Here is an 18,102-nt window from a genome sequence, read left to right as displayed (position 1 = left end):
GATGGATGGCAGGAGAGAGAGAGTGCTTGATTGTTATCTGTTTTGGTCCACTCCCTCTGGGACCCATGGCATTGGCCACTGTCAGCAGACAGGATACTGGGCTGGATGGCCATTTGGTCTGACCCACTATGGCCATCTTCATGCTCTTATGTGCTTTCCTTGTTTTGGTGACGGGATGACATTAAATATGAAGTAGTAAAATGGGAACTAAGTTAGATTGTGAAAAACAGGGCAACTCAAATTTAATGGCATGTGGAAACACGAAAGAAAAGGGGCTGAAACCTTCCGAACTCTGTGTGAACCCCAGTGGTCCAAATTTGCCTGTGTGCTGTGCGAGAGGATGATGAGAAATATAATGACTAATGCTCTAGGATTCCCACTCCAGAGTTTGACGGAGGGCCAAACACTTTGTGCTCCTCCAATGGAGGAGCTGTATTTCACTCTTTGCAGGAATGTTTCTCAGCACAGTGGATTTGTTGATAAAGGGACTTGTGAAAACTGCAATGGTTTCTTGTGTGTTCCGCAGCATTCTGTTTAATAATGGTAACAATCTTCCTGAGGCTATAACTGTTTAGAAGACTAAAGCTATAACCACCGCAGTGTTACAGATTATATAAAACATTCTGTTTCTCACCAGAACGGTAAGAGGGGGGCCAGACCCTGACTCTCAACACTTCCTTTGTGCTCTCAGGAGGCTACCGTCACCCATCTCACACAGTCCAAACAGACAGTTTATGCAAGTCTTTTACCTAGCACCTCTCTGACCTGTGCTTCATCATAAATCTTAAAGACGTGCTTAAAGTTAAGCACGCGCTCACGTGCTTTGCTGAATGAGTGTGCAGAGAAGCAAGGCTTCATTCTCCTTCCTTGCCCATCTGTGCAGTCACCTATGCAGCTACATATTTTGGGCAGCAGCATTTAGCTGCTGTTGAACAGTACCAGCAACACAACTTAAATGCTTCAGAAATGCAGGAAAGTCCACAATAATTTCTGTAAAAGAAAGCACTGAAGGACTTTAGGTACGTTGGAAACGTGAATATATTTGCTGGGATTGTGTGTATTTCAGCCCAAAAAATTGTGATTAGCTCAGGCTGATACATCTTACCCCCCAAATGCTCTAAGTTTACCTGTTTTGGGTTTTTCTTGCATTGGAGTCATGTACCCATCTTCATCCAGCTCGCCCCGGGAACCCCGCTCAGGCACGAACACTGTTGGGTCAGCGCTGTACCGCTGAGTGTTGCTGTCCTCTTGTGCGACGGCGGCCACCTGCTTCCGCAGAGTGCCATTGCAGCAAGTGTCATCAAAGATCTCTGCCGTGGCCCCCTGGATGCCGGGTGCCTCTGGAGTTATGCAGCTGACAGCTCTGTACGGCACGGGGACTCCTTGTTCTGTAGCAAAGCCACCACCTCGGTACATGAACTGGTTCTGCGTGAAAAACAAAGTGGTGCAAGAGAGAAGGACAAAATAAAAAAAACCTGGCTAAACACAAGCACAATGGGTCCTTTGGTTTCACATCAGTGTTGGGTCAATGCTTCATTTTATCAAGTGTTCAAAGCCTTGTCTAGGCCAGGGCATTTGCTGCCATTACAACCTCGGCTGAAGATACACAAAGCCTCTACTTGCATTGCTGGCCCATGGTTTCAGGCGGACTGGAACTCCACCAGAGTCAGTAATGGTTTTGCCTTTACACTCATACAACCAAATGCTAGTAGTAGGGCAAATCCACAGTGTGTAAAAGGCCTAATACTAGTAAGCTAAGACCATAGCAGTAACAGTAGCCAGGACCATGAGTTGTCATTCTCCCGAACCTTTGGGCCGGCAGGAACAAATGCGCTGCTAAGAAAAGTTAAACCTGGCCTGGTGGAAAGCAGAGAAGAGAGCAAAGGCTCCCTACCTGAGAACCATCCTTATTCAGAGTGGGCCTGGTTTTGCTATGAACAAGTTAGCAAGAGTCAATGAATGGTCATGTAAACTATATACTCTTCCTATTGGGAACTAAATTTTAGTTTGGAAAGATGAATTCCTATTGGTGCACCAGCTCATTGGGTTGGCACAACCTAATGACTGCTTGTCAGGATGAGCCCGTCGCTTTCAGTGACATGAAAAAAAGAATACTATCTTCAAAATTCATTCCCTGGAGACTTTCAATAAACTACAATCAGCCATTCTGGATGCATTGTACCAAAGAACTCTGGGCTTCCTGATGAATCCCACCTGGGATTAGAGAGTGTATGTTTGGCCAACCTCTGCACTCAATCTCGTTGCGTTGGGCACTGGAGAACATTGGGCCATTGATGAAGAAAACAGTAGATTGTAAGAGATGGAAAAAAAAAACCTAAAGGAGGAAAGTTGATTGTGAAATACTTACTCCTGACATAGGGGCGTAGGCAGGAGGAGGGCTGTGTCCAATTTCACTCTAATAGGAAAGAAAAATGGAATGATGGATATAAGAACAGGTCACATGAGCTGTATGAACCAATGGGGGACAACATGCACAACAGCGAGGGTTGCTGAAGAGGGGTCAACTCCAGCCATTCGTATTCAAGCAAAACTTCCAGTGAAGTCGGCAGACCTTCATTGTCAATGGGAGTGTTACCTGAGTAAGGGCTGCAGGATTTGTCTTTGGTTGATTAAGGGCGGGTGCTGCACTTGGGAGTAGATGAGTGTGTCTTTCCAATATCCTTGGTTTAATTTTTGAAAGGACAGAGCTACAGAGAGAATGATGTGCATACAGGTAGGGCATGTTCATTCCAGAAACAATGGAGAACGGGCAAGGGTGTGGAATACCACCATCTCTAATCAGCCTGTTCTATAGCTAGGATGTTTCCTTTTCCACCATTATCATCTAGCAAGGTAACAGGTATGGGAACTCTGAATCCAGGGAGTGGGTGGGACAAAGTGGCTTTTAACCACCTTTGTGTCTTCTCAATCTTCAGCTGCTCCAGCAGGTGGAGAAGCTCTTGGACTATCTTACCGAGCCCTGGGGTGCTTCTCTGTTGGGTTGTCCTGGAGTCTTCAGCAACTAAAGATTAATTGTTTAACTAAAGCTTAGGTCATGTGATGAAACCTCTAGGAATGTGTCCAACTAAAAGTGGCAGCCCTATAGGCTCTCTGAGTTCTGGAAGTCCCTCCATGGCATCCTAAGGGCCATGGCATTGCCTGCAGTTTCAGCAGAGCTACATGCTGGGTCCCTCTGTGGCTGTGGCCCCTGCTCCTCATTCATCCCCTGGTCCCCAAACCATAACCCAGGCCACCTCATATGCCAGGACTTTCAAGGGAGTCTTCTACCTTGCCTATACTAAGGGTACCTTCCCCACAGCTTGCTACAGGGCATTTCTACACAGTTGGGCTTTTTAAAAGCAGTGCAATAAGCCAGCGTGTTTGTCAGGTGCTCACACCTGAGCTGCATATGCTAGAAACTGGTCAAAGTTTTTGCCAAGACTGTTTCTGAAAAAAGGCTTCATTTTAATTATTTTTTAAAACTATTTTTCAATAAAACTGAATTTAGTTAAAATAAATTATTTAGATTTCTTTGTTTTGTTCCAGTGATCTACTTTTTCCTACTTTAAAAAAAGGTGGCCCTTTTTCCACCTGTAAGAAGGAGGGCAGGGGAAAAAATTGTAGCTAAAGGGGCAAATCCCTTTGCATCCAAAAAGTGTGTGCAGCTTTAGTGCATGCCAGTATCAAAGAGCGTCCACTTCCTTTCCCTGCTCTGTGGGGGTGCAAAGGTTGGCATATGGAGGGACCACAACAGGCTGGAGGTAGAGGCAGTAATGGTTTGTAACTACACCTTTATAGAATCTGGACTCCTGAATCTCCATTCCTCTGCTGTCAGCAAACCATGCAGGCTTAATTTGGCATCCCCTCTGCATATGCATCGTACCACCATCTTTAATTCCATAATGACATAGTATTTTGCATCATCTGATTCTTCACTGAGAGACAGAGTTTCCAGGAAAGGAGAGATGTTTGTCCCATACCAGCGCAGCACAGTGGAAAAATACTAGCAACAGATTTGTGAGAATGTACAAGCTAACAACAAAGGGATAAGAATGGAGAACTAAAACAGCTTTGGCTGCAAAACTGAAACAGCTGCTGGTAGGACCCTGGATGGCCAATGACATGCAACCATCAGTATTGTTCAGTTCTGTTGAACAACAGAATTAGGCAGGCCTATAGGATAGCCTTCTGTGTACAGTCTGCTTTCAGGAATGAGGCATATGACTGAGAAGCCTCCAACCTGAGCTGTGAATCATGTTTTTGGGGGAACCAGGAAACAACTGTAAGAACAGCATGGATGATGATGGCTTTTGCAGTAGTTTCCTTGAATAGCTCCTGTATCTGAGCTTCCAGAGCTGAAACCTGGATCATCACACTGAGTAGAGCATTGTCCCCTGAAGCCAGAGAGCCAAGCCGACAGTCAAAGCATGCCCTAATGAAAACAATGTGAAGCCTGGCATGTCCAAGGGTTTTCAGCCCCCTACATGCTCAGAATGTTGTCATTCCTGCTCCAACAAGGGGAAGCTGCAGGGCTGGACGGCTCTCTCCTCTTCACGATCGATGAGGCAGCTCAGGAGAAACCTGCTGAGATAGTTATTGTGATGGGAGCGTTAAATTAGCCTCCCAGGGCCAAACTATGCCCTTTGGAGATGTATGGGGGCATCTAAACACAAAATTTGGTCCTATAAGTGTAGTGGATATCCTTTGCTCTTCAAAAAAGCCCAAAGGAAAGAGGAAACCTGGGAGGAGATGAAATAAGTCCCAAACACGTGACAGTCATTGAGGGACTAAAGTAACGATGCTAGATGACAATGGTAGAGCATGGGGCTTTGGCTGGAGGCTGGGAATGCTTGGCTGTGTGCTTTACATCCTTGCCATCTAGTTTACACTTCCAAAGGGCAGAGCTGAAGTATAGTTTGACACCGGGAATAGAGCTGTCATTTCAGAGCTAGCAGTGGCTGCTGCCAGCTCTAGAGAGGAGGATGAAACAAGATGCAAAGGAAATCCCTGTTCAAAGCAGGGGACTGAAAGAATTTTGAGAAGTTACTAAGAAAATGGCTCAGTCCTGTGCCAGCTGTACACAAAAATATCTTCTCACCTGAGCAAAGTTGGAGCTGCAAAACCTTGTGAAGTGCAACTTCCAGAACCATGGCAGCTTCCAGTGTTTTTTCCATAGCATCTGATGGATGGCCCAACTTTTGGGGATTCATCAAGCAGTGCTGAGTTGGAAGATGTTTTCAGGACTTTTGCATCTATGTCTAGGGATATTTGCAATGAGGAATGACTCTGGAGAAAAGAGCGGGTGAGGTGGAGGCACTGTGGCCCTAGGCTAATGCTCAAGAATGCAGAGGTTATCAGGAAGGCCAAAGTGCAGTTGGAATGGCAGCTAGCAAGAGATGTGAAGGATAACAAGAAGTGGTTTTACCAGTGGTTAGCAACAAGGAGGACAGTAAAAGTCAGGGAACCCCTATTGAATGGGGAAGGCAGCCTAGTGACAGATTATGTGAACAAAGCTGAAGTACTAAGTGCTTTTCTGCCTTCACAGCCAAGGTCAGAATGTACCACTGGACAGCACAGTAAGGGGAGGAGGTGGGCAGCCCTCAGTGGTGAAAAAACAGATAGAGGACTATTCAGAAAAACTGGACACACACAAGTCTATGTGGCCAGATCTAATGCATCAGAGTGTGCTGAGAGAGTTGTCTGTTGTGATTGTAGGTGCTTGGCCATTATCTTTGAAAATACTTGCTGATCTGGGGAGGTCCTGCTCGCTTGGAACAAGGCAAATGTAGTGCCCGTCTTTAAAAAAGGGAAGGAGGAGAATACAGGGAACTACAGACCACTCAGCTTCACCTCAGTCTCTGGAAAAATCATGGATCAGGTCCTCAAGGAATCCATTTTGAAACACTTGGAGGAGAAGGTGATTGGGAACAGTCAACATGAGTTCATGAAGGGCAAGTCATTCCTGAGCAATCTAATTGCCTTCTACGATTAGATAATGGCTCTGTGGCTAGGGGAAAAGTGGTGGGTGTAATATACCTTGACATTAGAAAATATTTTGATATGGTCACCCTAGTATTTGATTTGCTCTCCCCTGGCAAGTTGACGTATGACCTGGATAAAGGGACTATTAGTTGTATAACTGGCTAAATCATTGGGCTCAACGAGAAGGGGGTCAATAGCTTGATGTCTAGCTTGCATGAAACAGAGTGCCTCAGGGGTCAGTTCTGGGGGTGGTTTTGGTCAAACTCTTCACTAATGACCTGGATGATGGGTTGGTTTGCACCCTCAGCAAGTTTAGGGATGACCTTAAGCTGTGGGGAGAGGTAGATATGTTGAAGGGTAGGATTAGTATCCAGAGGATTAGCCCAAAAGAAATTCAGTGAGGTTCAACAAGAACAAGTGCAGACTCCTACACTTAGGATGGAAGAATCCCAAGCATTGCTACAGTCTTGGGATTGACTGGCTAAGCACCTGTTGTGCAGAAAAAAGACCTGTAGATTACAGTGGATGAGAAGCTGCACATGGGTCAATCGTGTGCTCTTGTTGACAAGAAGGCTAAAAGTGCATTGAGCTGCATTAGTAAGAGCAGCAGACTGGAGGAAGTGGTTATTTCCCTCTCTTTGGCACTGATGAAGTAATATCTGGAGTACTGTGTCCAATTGTGGGTCCCCTGCAACAGAAAGGATGTGGACAAATTGGAGAGAGTCTTGCAGAGAGCCATGAAAATGCTTAGCGGTCTAGCACACATGAGCAGAGGCTGATGGAACTGGGCTTCTTTTGGCTGCCAAAGAGCCGTAAGGGGGGGATTTGATCACTGCTTTCAACCACCTGAAGAAGGGGGTCCAAAGAAGATGGCAAGAGGATGTTTTCAGTGGCTACAGATGACCAAACAAAGAGCAATGGTCTCAAGTTGCAGTGGAATAGAGAGGGAGATTGGATACTAGGAAAAACTATTTCACCAGGAGCATCGTGACACACTAGAATTGGTTGCCAAGAGGGGTGGTGGAATCTCCACAGGTTTTTTTTTTTAGGCCAGGCTTGGCAAAGCTCTGACTGGAATGATTTATTTGGGGTTGGTCCTCCTTTGGAGAGAAGTTGAACTAAATGACTTTTGAGATCTCTTCCAATCCTAATCTTCTATGATTCTACTTAATTACCTGTTCATCATGAATGAATACAGGGTAGATTTATAGAGATAGGGAAGCTATCACTTTCGGAGTCTCCCTAAACTTATCCTAACCAAGAGAAACCTTCCAGGAGAAGAGAAACCAGGAGACATTTATAAGAGTATATTCGTGTCAGTAGAGAGACATCGGGATCAGCAGTAGTCACCTGACGTCAGTCTGAGAGTCAGGGGTCACTTCTAACTTCTCTTGCAAGCTGTAGGACCTCAGAAGTGGTTCTGAGGTACTAGAGTGTATTCATTTAAACAGAGAAATGAAGTCCAGAGGTGGAGAGCTGCCCCCTGAGATCCGAACTGTACTGGTCTTGCTTGTTCTCCAGATCTAAAGTCATCTGTTGGGCTTTTTATCTTGGGGCTGGGATCTGGCATCAAGACTGCAACTGAGAAGATGAGGGATTAAAGGGTGGGAAAACAGCTGCTGATCAGAGCTCTTAACAGTGGCTCAACTAATGCTAGGGAAGAACAAGCACACCGGTTCTGTGCTTAGAAGAAAACCTCCTTCTCCTAAAAAGCTACAATCAGGGAAGATTCTGGGCCTACTCCAAAAAGATGGGAGGGGGCAAGGACTGAAGGGAAACAAAGCAGGAAACTGTGGATAAGACAGACTGAGCCTTTGTGAATCCAGAACTAGGGAACAATAAACAGGTAGTAACCTGAATCAGGGTTGGCAGTTCTCGTTATCTGTTAGTGCTCTGTTCTTGTCTTCACCTGTCTTCTGATCATCTCAACTTCCATCCTGCTCTCCAGGGCTACGTCTACACGTGAAGCCAACATTGAAATAGCTTATTTCGATGTAGCAACATCGAAATAGGCTATTTCGATGAATAACGTCTACACGTCCCCCAGGGCTGGCAACGTCGATGTTCAACTTCGACGTTGCGCGGCACCACATCGAAATAGGAGCTGCAAGGGTACGTCTACACGCCAAAGTAGCACACATCGAAATAAGGGTGCCAGGCACAGCTGCAGACAGGGTCACAGGGCGGACTCAACAGCAAGCCGCTCCCTTAAAGGGCCCCTCCCAGACACAGTTGCACTAAACAACACAAGATACACAGAGCCGACAACTGGATGCAGACCCTGTGCCTGCAGTATGGATCCCCAGCTGCCGCAGCAGCAGCCAGAAGCCCTGGGCTAAGGGCTGCTGCCCACGGTGACCATAGAGCCCCGCAGGGGCTGGAGAGAGAGCATCTCTCAACCCCCCCAGCTGATGGCCGCCATGGAGGACCTGGCAATTTCGACGTTGCGGGACACGGATCGTCTACACGGTCCCTACTTCAACATTGAATGTCGAAGTAGGGCGCTATTCCGATCCCCTCATGAGGTTAGCGACTTCGACGTCTCACCGCCTAACGTCGAAGTTAACTTCGAAGTAGCGCCCGACACGTGTAGCCGCGACGGGCGCTATTTCGAAGTTAGTGCCGCTACTTCGAAGTAGCGTGCACGTGTAGACACAGCTCAGGAGAGGAGAAAAAGTGTAAAACAGGAACACTGTAAGATGCAAGGTGGGGGGGGAGGGTCCCTATGCTTCTAAGCTGCAGTAAGCAAAATAAGCAAACAAACCAATAAAAAAGTGTTGTCAACAGGAGTCTTTCTGTCAGCTGGGAGAAACAGGGCCTTTTGCCTTACTTCCTTGTAAGTGGAATCATATTTGTATAACAGGGAAGGAAAATATACAATATGGCTTCTATTTTTGTTTGTCCTAAGAAGAGCTACCCACTGATTTGCTTTGTTCGATTAATGGAGAATCATGCAGTCATCCCTAAAAGCTCCTCTATATTGTCTCTATGTTCCTGGCTGTTATGCTTTCCATTAAATATACACAGCATGGCAGTAACAAATTAACTAATCCCCTTAAAACAATTCATTACAAGAGCCTCTTAGAATAACTCCATGCTGAGGCATTCAGAGAGGATCTACTAACATGAATCTATTTCCGGTAGCTTACATGCACAACCTCGGGTCAGCAACCTGCACGCTACACGTTGCCAAGTCTACTCACAATAACAATGTTTTCCTCATGCATTTTCTTTATCTCACCATAAATGCTAACCACACAATTCTCACTATAGCCTGTTAAACAAGGCTCTTTCCATATCTATTGTGGTCTCAGCAGTTTTTTTTTTAACATTTGTTTTATTTTTTGCCATCATTAAAGCTCCACAGTCATTTTTCCAAATAAAAAGGCAAAGAGAACAGCTGTGGTGCAAATTAGTGAGGTTGAAAATGTAATATAATTGTTTAAATGTCATTAAATTGCCTGCTATTTACAATGTGATGTCATAATTTTGTAGGCTTCAAATATAGTTTTTTTGTACTCTAGGACCAAGCCAATTTTTATGTTGTCACTTTTAGTTGGCCAGTAAACTACATTTTGGGGAGCAGTAGTTTGTGGCAAGGAACACATTTTATATTTTCGATGGTGAAGTTTCAATAGCTGAAATTATAAACCTGATAAAAACTACTTTATGGATAGTTTTGGGGGTTGGTTTGTTCTTGCTTTTTACATGCTGACTTTTTAGAGAGAAATGCTTTAGTATGAGTAGGCTCTGAATGATAGAAAACAAACAGAACTCGATGCCATGTACGGTGCCTTTTCCCTCACGTATAGTGCCTATGCTCCTGAAAACAGGTAGTGAGATTTGCTTTGTTCCATGTCTGGGGGTCAATTTGAAACCCTGCATCAGGAAGTCTGATTATTGGAGGGCAGTCGCTCTGTGCTTTCTGAAAAAAAATCAGACTTTTTATTTAAAATTGGGTAGTGAAAAATCAATGGTCACTTTTGAAAACAGAGTCAGGACGTCCACCTAAATTTAAACCCCCATCTGCCTAAATGTCAACCCAGATTATAAACTATAAGGAATTCAGTTTTTCTAACTGACTATGAGAACCCTTCGGAAGGAGCAGGTGCAATTCCAAGGGGTTTTTTATCTCCAACTTCATTTCAAGCACAAGACCAAGTACAACAGGCAAAACAAGAAAGCAGGCAAAAGTGTTTCCTAGGCCTTTCCAGAAGGCTTTGTGATACTTAATTCCAATGTCATAGGAGTTTAGTATTATAGGGGTCAGCAACCTTTCTAAGGTAGAGTGCTGAGAATTATCCTTTTGCCCTCTATGTACAGTCCCAGTGCCAGTGAGCCTTTTTAAACTCACTGGTAGTCCTGCTTACAACAGTGTCATTAATAAATAAATTACGATGCAGGGCTTTACCATTTAGGTGGTGGTTGATATCGTTAGCTTGTCTTTTTTGTTAATCCACCGGTGGCATGGCTTTGAGCAAGCTCTCGGCTGCATGGGGGAGGTGGGGTGGGGCTGAGCTCCTGCCCCACGTGCGGATGAAAATTAGCTCACGCACCATGCTTTGCATGCTTGCTGAGGGTTGCTGACCCCTGTAAGTAAAACTTATAACGCATATAGAAGGAGCCTCAATAAAACAAAGCTAAAGAAGACATCTGTATTACTGCTCTCTGTCTTCTAATCGCTTCTTCCGTTTCCTGGCCTCTGTAGTACCAGTTGGTCAATAGCTCCTTTCCATAGCAGGCACACAGTCTCATTGTGGTGGCGTATTAAAACGTAATGAGAACAAAGACAAATGAGCAGCTCTGGACTGGATTCTCCTCAACCATTTGAATGGCACCTCTCCTGTATCTCCTTTCATTCCATTCAGATGGTACTGTGGGCCCTGGCCCATATTATCAGTCCAAGTGGTGGTGCTCTCACTCCATTTCCAGTAGCTCCTTCTACACTGCTTATAGGACCCTGACCATTGCCTCTTCCCCACTTCCCTCCCCTTGACATGGCTGACTGGATACACAGCTGTCCCCAGAGCTCCACTCAACATCTTCCAAGTTGGAAGGAAATGCTGTGAATCCACGGGAAACTATGAATTCTGAAAGGCACTTTACAGCACCACAAAGCCGAAATGTTAAAAGGAAGACGACTGACTGACACCAAGATGCAGCAATAACCTCAGGATCCGCCTCAGAAACGCTCCCTCCCCGCTGTCTCGCTTATGTACAATGCTCCCTTCCTGCTTCCTTATGACCTGTTACACAGCAGGTAGGCTGTGTCTACACTGGTGTTCCTCCTTCGAAAGAGGTATGCAAATGAAGTAAATTGAAAATGCAAATGAAGTACAAATTTGCATAGCTGACACCTCATTTGCATAGTCTTATTTTGAAATAGCTTCTTTCCACAGAAGAACACCAGTGTAGACACTGCTCTTTCGAAAGTAAACCCTATGTGGAAAGAATCCTTCTTCCCATAAAAAAAGGGAAGAAGGATTCTTTCGACGATGGGGTTTACTTTCAAAAGAGCAGTGTCTGCACTGGTTTTCTTCTTTGGAAAGATGCTATTTTGAAAGAAGAATAGGCAAATGAGGCATTGGCGATGCAGATGTGTACCTTGTCTGCATACCTCTTTCGAAAGAGGAATGCAAGTGTAGACACAGCCATAGTCTCTAAAGGGTAGCTGTGTTAGTCTGCAGCATCACAAAAAACAAAAATAAGCAGTCCTGTAGCACCTTAAAGACTAACAATTTTATTTATTAGGTCAGACCCACAAAAGCGCATTAACTAACAAATAAAACTGTTAGTCTTTAAGCTGCTGCAGGACTGTGTTTTTTCTGCACATTGTATTGTGATTTACACCTGTGCAAAGTGAGTGCAACAGAGGAGTTAAAGCCTTCCACATCTAAATTACATTTCATACCCATTTTGCATAGGCGTAAATAACTGCACAACCTGGCCAGCAGAGCACGGTTTTTGTTATCTCCTACATGTGCATTTCAGATCTCACTTGACCTCTGTTTAACCTCCCTTTGCGGAGTTCCAGTCAGGGCGGCTTATGAACACAGAAGCTGTGTTGATTGAAACTGAATGAGTATCCAGGCTTAAGTCACCAAACTGTAACCTCCTAAATGCACCTGACCGTACAGCTGCTGCTGGAAGCATAAAGATTTCTGCTGTCCACTTGGAATAAGGACAGCTGGTTGATGCCTGTGCATATGAATAACTTGCTCTGGATACTCTAGTAGTGCGCAGAGAGAACAAACAGTTCATCACTGTCCCAGCAACCCAGAGCAAATACAACTTCCATTTCAAAGGAACAGACGGGTATTCACAACTGATCCAACCAGAAATGAAAGTGAAATAGGAAACAGCTCCCCTGGAGAACATCCACCCCTACTTAGAACTTTCATGGCCTTCAGCTGAACACTTTTTGCTGAGCTGGCATCCGCCAATCCACAAGAATGATATCTGTTTCCAAACCAAAAGGAGGGGGTGAAATTTTGTAAAACAAAGGTGGTCAATAGAAAGATATATATATATATATATATATATATATATATAAAACTGCTGTGAAACACCTAGATTTCTATGCCGGCCAAATGGGCTGATTCATCCACCTGTCTTTCCAAAGCAGATGAGTTAGGTTTTTTTCCAGCTTATTGCACAAGGGCCTTAAAAGAATCAAGGTCCTGATTGAGTTGTGGGGATGATAACGATTGCAGGGAATGTTCAGTAAGAGGATGGCTTGGCCCCGGCCATTGGCCAGTCTGTAACAGCACGTCTTTGAAAAACCCAGCTGTTTGTATCATCCAGCTAGCCATCATTCTTGTGGCCCCCCCTACCGCAGAAATAGGGGCAGAGGCAGCAACAGAACACCCATTATATTTGCAGGTGACTACACTGCTTGTGAAGTCTTCACTGCCCCAGGGAACGACATACTGTGAACGCAGAACAGTCAGGCACACAGTAGGGCAGCCCAAGCTTCCCTGCATTCCCCAACTGTACCTTGGCTCCCAGCAAGAGAGGCATCGACAATGCCAGCACGTGACATGTTGCTGCATTAGGAATGGCGTAGAGCTCAACACATTTTACTATCCAGGCAGCCATAGGCGCAAGGCCTTGTATGCTATAGTTACCTCAGACAGGTGTGGATGGGGCACCAGCTAATGCATGCACAGCTAGAGCACGATGGGTCAGGTACAGCTGGGCTGTGAGTTCTAGTGTTTAACAATTGCTAATAAAAAAGGGAAAAAAATGTATACCTGTTGGCTACATCTACACATGCCCCCCACCACCACCTGCCCCTTTCAGAAGCAGCATGCAACTAAAGCAGGATGAAACCTCCTAATGAGCCACTGCTTTGACTATTCAGCATTTCATTTGCATAAGGGCAGCCACCCAGCTTGTTGAAAGCGCTGCTTTCGAAATTGAAGGAAACACCAGCTCCACCGCTCGTTTGCGATGCAAAAGCAGCACTTTCACTGCTCCAGGTGGCCACCATTATAGAAATTAGGCAGTGACTATTCCATTGCCTCATTGGCATTTTCCACCAGCTCTAGTTACGTAGGCTTTGTGACGTGTATCTTTCTAGTAAGCCCCACCTAATTGTCTGGTTTGATGGGGGCAGTAAAATTTAATAGGGCTAGATAATTTGCATGTGAAGTGGTGAGCTTGTGTAGCTTTGAACCTATGCATTTTAAAGTAGGTGCCAGCTTTTTTCTGTCTGTGCGAAAGCAGCTCAACATGCACAGAAGGGTTAAGTGTTCCTCTGTGTTTGCCTTGATGACTGATGAGCAAGGTCTTAAACCACTTACAGCCACTTAAATGAGTTCAGGTGGAAATAAAAAAAGTAGAGGCAGAGCTTTCTGCCAGCATCCTGTTCTGGGCAACTGGAGAAGATGAGCAGATTCTCCTCCACTGAAAGTTTTAACATGGTTAGAGCCCTGGGCTGGGCCTCAGGAAAGTGGGGTTCGAGTTCTGGCTCTTGTAGGGGGGTCTCCTGGGGTACCTGCTTAATTTTTCTGTACTGCCTGTTCCCCCCGCACCCTATTGTCGGCTTTATTTTTGTGCAGAATGAAAAGCTTTGAGACAAGGATGTCGTGATGTGAGCCCAACAAGGCTGGGCTCGCAGCTTGGTCCTCTAAGGACAATTGTAGTACAAGGTGTGAAAGGAGCAGTAGGGCCAGTATACTAATTGGCTCATCTCATGAATGAGGGGGGCTACGTATTATATAGCTATGCTGGATGTTAGCCTGTGTGGGTGTTGTGCAACACCTGGCAACAAACCAACATTTTCCAGCAGAAATTATACTGAAGAGAGAGACTTGATGGGGTTTAGTGGGCAGATGTTGGTTGTTGGGAGATACAGGAGGTCAGACCAGATGCTGTGGCAGCCCTTTCTGAGGCGTGAAGCTATGACACTAGAACGGTAGGAGCTGTTCTCTGCAGGCTTGCAGCTGAGGGGCCGGACACACTGCTGTTGGCTAGTGCTATCTCTTGTCTGTGAATAAATGAGAAACATTCTGTCACGCTGCATTAAAAATCTGTTGAAAAGACGACAGTGGAACCATTGTGAAAAGCATGCAAAACAGGCTTACTGGTCAAAATAGCAGCTTTCATCATGTCATATAGGATGTATACAGCGTGCGCGCGCACACACAGAGAGAGAGAGAGAGAGAGGGGAGCAAGAATATTTTCATACAAAATTGCCTCACCTTGCAGTCATTCAATTTGGGCATCAAACAGGCCAGGAGATAAGCCAGTTGGGGCGGGGGGGGGGGCAGTGGTCATACTCCTGTCCTTCGCTCTAATTCCTCTTTTCACTTCCTCCAGACTGATTCCTGTCATACTTTCTCCAGTGCCAGACCCTTTTCACTGTACAACCAATGATTCCCCCTTCTAACACTTGGCAAATCCACTCCATTGAGAGATGACTACTTGCCATTTCCTAGCTACACTAAAAACAGAGGCTGACCTGGCTTTCAGGCAGTGGTACTTGACTGAATCATAGGGTCCGAATCACTCCTTGGTATACCGCTGTTAAGCAGAACTTTGAACTTTAAAGCCAACAGCTTTTGAAAAGGCGGGAAAGTGAGAAGAAAAACACACCATGCTTGTGATGGGTGATATGTTCCCAGCAGAAGGAAAGAAAAAAAAAAAAAAAGCATAATAGAAAGTTGATGAGGAGTACTCAGAGCAATTCCCCCCACTACATAACCAGCTTCCTCATTTTGTTTTATACAGTAATCAAAGGCTATTCTGAGCCTCTCAAAATGCCATCAACCCTCATTGAGAATGAAATAGAGCACAGCTCCGCCAAAGCCTTTACAGGAGTAATCATTACAGCGTGCGGCCTGAACAGGGAGCGCTAATAGATAACGTGTTTTTTTTGTTTTGTTTTTTTTTGAAATCCTCCTAAAATCTGAATAGTAACTTGATGATAATCTCTCAATTTTGTTATGCAAAGGGAAAAGGCCCCCATAATTGTGCACTCTTGGTCTCTCTTAAAGCGAAGAATAGGCTTCTTGATGAGCTGCTGGGATGATTTGCAGCAAGGCTGGGACTCTGGTAGCAATGATGCTTTAAAAGAAATAGCTGTCCAACTGATTTGGAGAAAGTAATCTAACATTCTAAATCTAAACCTCTTCTGTGGTTCCTCCTGCTCCACCTTATCTGTTCTGCTTCTTTTTATAGCCCTGACCTTTTTTGCCAGTATCAGCATTTAACAAATAAGGAAGGCAGCATCTTACATTGGCCACTAAATGGCTATAGCCCACGTTTAAAATTTGTTTAGTGGGGGGGGGGGCGGGGGGTAAAAATCCCTGGTCAGACTATAGCTCCACTGATGCACCATACTTTGCCCTCTTGATGGCCTGCTGTGATTCAGCATCATGGGAGTTCACTGGCTTCATGGGAGCTGTAGTCCAGTTCAGCAACCTAACCCCTAGAAGTGAATAGGCTAGACAACTCTTCTTGAGACAGCTCAGTGGCTCATTACCCAAGCAACATGTTCTGGTTTTCAAGTATAAGCCAAAATGTTTTATGGTTGGCTGGGGTGGGGATACAGGTCCTCTGACCAGGAACGTGAAAATTTCCGAAGAATATGACACTTTTTGGTGAAAAATTCCATTTGATCGGAAAGCAGTTCCAAATTTTTGATCAGCCCTTGTTGTTATTTCCTAGGCCACTGACATAGCTTTTAACCTATGCAGAGTTGTCCAGCCTGACTTTTCTGTTTTTCTTTTTCCCCCATGCTCCATCTAGCCGGGGTGTATGACTATACAGTATGGCCAGCTGCATCCTGATCCTTTTTCACAGCAACTGCATCTGTCATCCTGCACAACAAACAGTAGTAAATTCTGGGCTGGTTACCAACATCCCTTGCCATCAGAAAAGGCCATGTGTGGGGTCTGCAACAATGGGATGACCCCTTGGCGCCATGGCAACATATATTTTGCATCATCTATGTTGTCGCATAGGAATTACTTGCGTTAGGTGGCCACATTTTCAAGTGAGTCTGGCATGCAGAAGACAGGAATACGCTTTTACGAGCGCTCATCTTCTGTTTAGGCATCCAAAAAAGTGTTTACATTTCCAAAAGTTCAGCATGCTGTGTACTGAGCTCCTGTGAAAAGCTGGCCTGGAGCAATCCTGTGGGGGTTGAGCACAGTTTAAAAACTGGCCCCTGGTGCCTATGGGGGATTCTTTTGCAACTCTGTTCCTCCCTGAGGGGTGTGGGTATTTGAGACTCAGGGACCAGGGTTTTCAGGTCAGCTTCACCCACTCTTCCTGCTGTGCTTTGGAATGAAAATGCCTTACACTAGGGTTTTGGAAACTCTCCGAATGCCTCATCAGCAGCGCTTAGAACTGTTTGGCAATTACACCCTTCATAGCCATTGACTTTTTTTGGAGGCGACATGATGAAGCAAATCAGCTGCAAGTTCTCTTCTTCGTTAACAGAGCCAATTGCTATTCACAGACAAGACAGATGCTCTTTGCTGTTAAACTAGGGACAGTGAAGCGCGGTACATTTCCATTTCACATACTGATAGGCAGAGCACAGCTGCAGTTTGCAAGGCTGGTTACTGTCCTGTAGTGGGATTGTGAACTCATGGGCATTCTTACGCCAAGAGGGTAATCCCACTGCAGAGCAGGAGCACAGCCAGCTGATCACAAATATATATAACAAATGTGTGTCCAAACCAAAAATCCCAGGACATATACCCCCAGATCAGCAAGGCTGAAGCTGGATGTAAGCACATCTTAAGACCATGTTAAGTCAGAGGAAAAAAAAAAAAAAAACAGAAGAGGGACACGGTTAGCCCCATAGGACAACTTTTCCAATCTGCCCTTCAATAGCTCCAGCTTCTGATAACCTTACTCACTAAGCAGCACTGCTAATTACCATAGGATTGCTTGTCATTGGGTCCTATTGGTCATAAGGCTAAGGAATCTGGCATTACAAAGGTACCCTGATACAGTACGTTTTGTTTGATCCATGCATATGAATTTCCTGCACCTTTTTTTTTTTCTGTCACAAATTTAGCGTAGTTCTAAAGAGACATTGTAAATGTCTTTTAAATCTTTTAAAATAAATCAGCAAAACTGAACGGTTTTTATCTCATTTATTTTACATCAGATTTGAGGCTTGTTTATTTTTTATGTTCTACTCATCCTAAACAATAAAATTAGAGCTGACAGTTCCAATTTCTGTTTTTTGCCTAGGTTTGATTTCTGCATATTAAGCACTAGCACTGCTATTTGATGTTGGAATGCCCGACACAGAGGCGAGGAGATGCATGGTATTAGCTATTTCCCAGGGACACAAAATGACTGAAACTAGCCTTATTGCCTGAAAAATATTGATTCAGTTCTAAAATCGGTGCAAAACTTCTTAATGGCCAAGTAAAGCAAAAAAGAGGAGTGGACCCAGAATTTAAAAAAAAAAAATCTTTAAAAAAGCAGGAAATGGTACCAAAACTAACTGGCGCCACAAATTCTTGGTTATACTACTGATCTGTAAATCTGCCTTTATCATTGTACCTACTATGAAAACCACTAACTAAGGGCAGAATATGGAACTATCGGGAACATTATGATTTCATAAATGACATTCAGGATGGATTAGAA

At 44.7% G+C, this 18,102-nt stretch overlaps 1 protein-coding gene across 5 annotated transcripts in view; it reads right to left on the bottom strand.

Moving 5' to 3' along the window:
* ERBB4 (erb-b2 receptor tyrosine kinase 4) overlaps positions 1 to 18,102 on the bottom strand; it is a 932,933-nt gene that overhangs the window by 10,196 nt on the left and 904,635 nt on the right. For 3 of the 5 annotated variants that reach the window (XM_075001177.1, XM_075001174.1, XM_075001172.1), the window contains 2 exons: positions 2,369 to 2,416; positions 1,128 to 1,425 (listed from right to left, as the gene is read on the bottom strand). In XM_075001177.1, coding sequence (XP_074857278.1) covers positions 1,128 to 1,425; positions 2,369 to 2,416 — 346 coding nt within the window. The remainder of the gene's footprint in view (positions 1 to 1,127; positions 1,426 to 2,368; positions 2,417 to 18,102) is intronic. The other 2 variants (XM_075001176.1, XM_075001175.1) reach the window with 1 other exon arrangement.

Source organism: Carettochelys insculpta, chromosome 8 (assembly GCF_033958435.1).
Source record: "Carettochelys insculpta isolate YL-2023 chromosome 8, ASM3395843v1, whole genome shotgun sequence".
Lineage (NCBI taxonomy): Eukaryota > Metazoa > Chordata > Testudines > Carettochelyidae > Carettochelys > Carettochelys insculpta.
The sequence above is the reverse complement of the archived record's forward strand: the minus strand, read 5'-3'. Positions and strand labels throughout refer to the sequence as shown.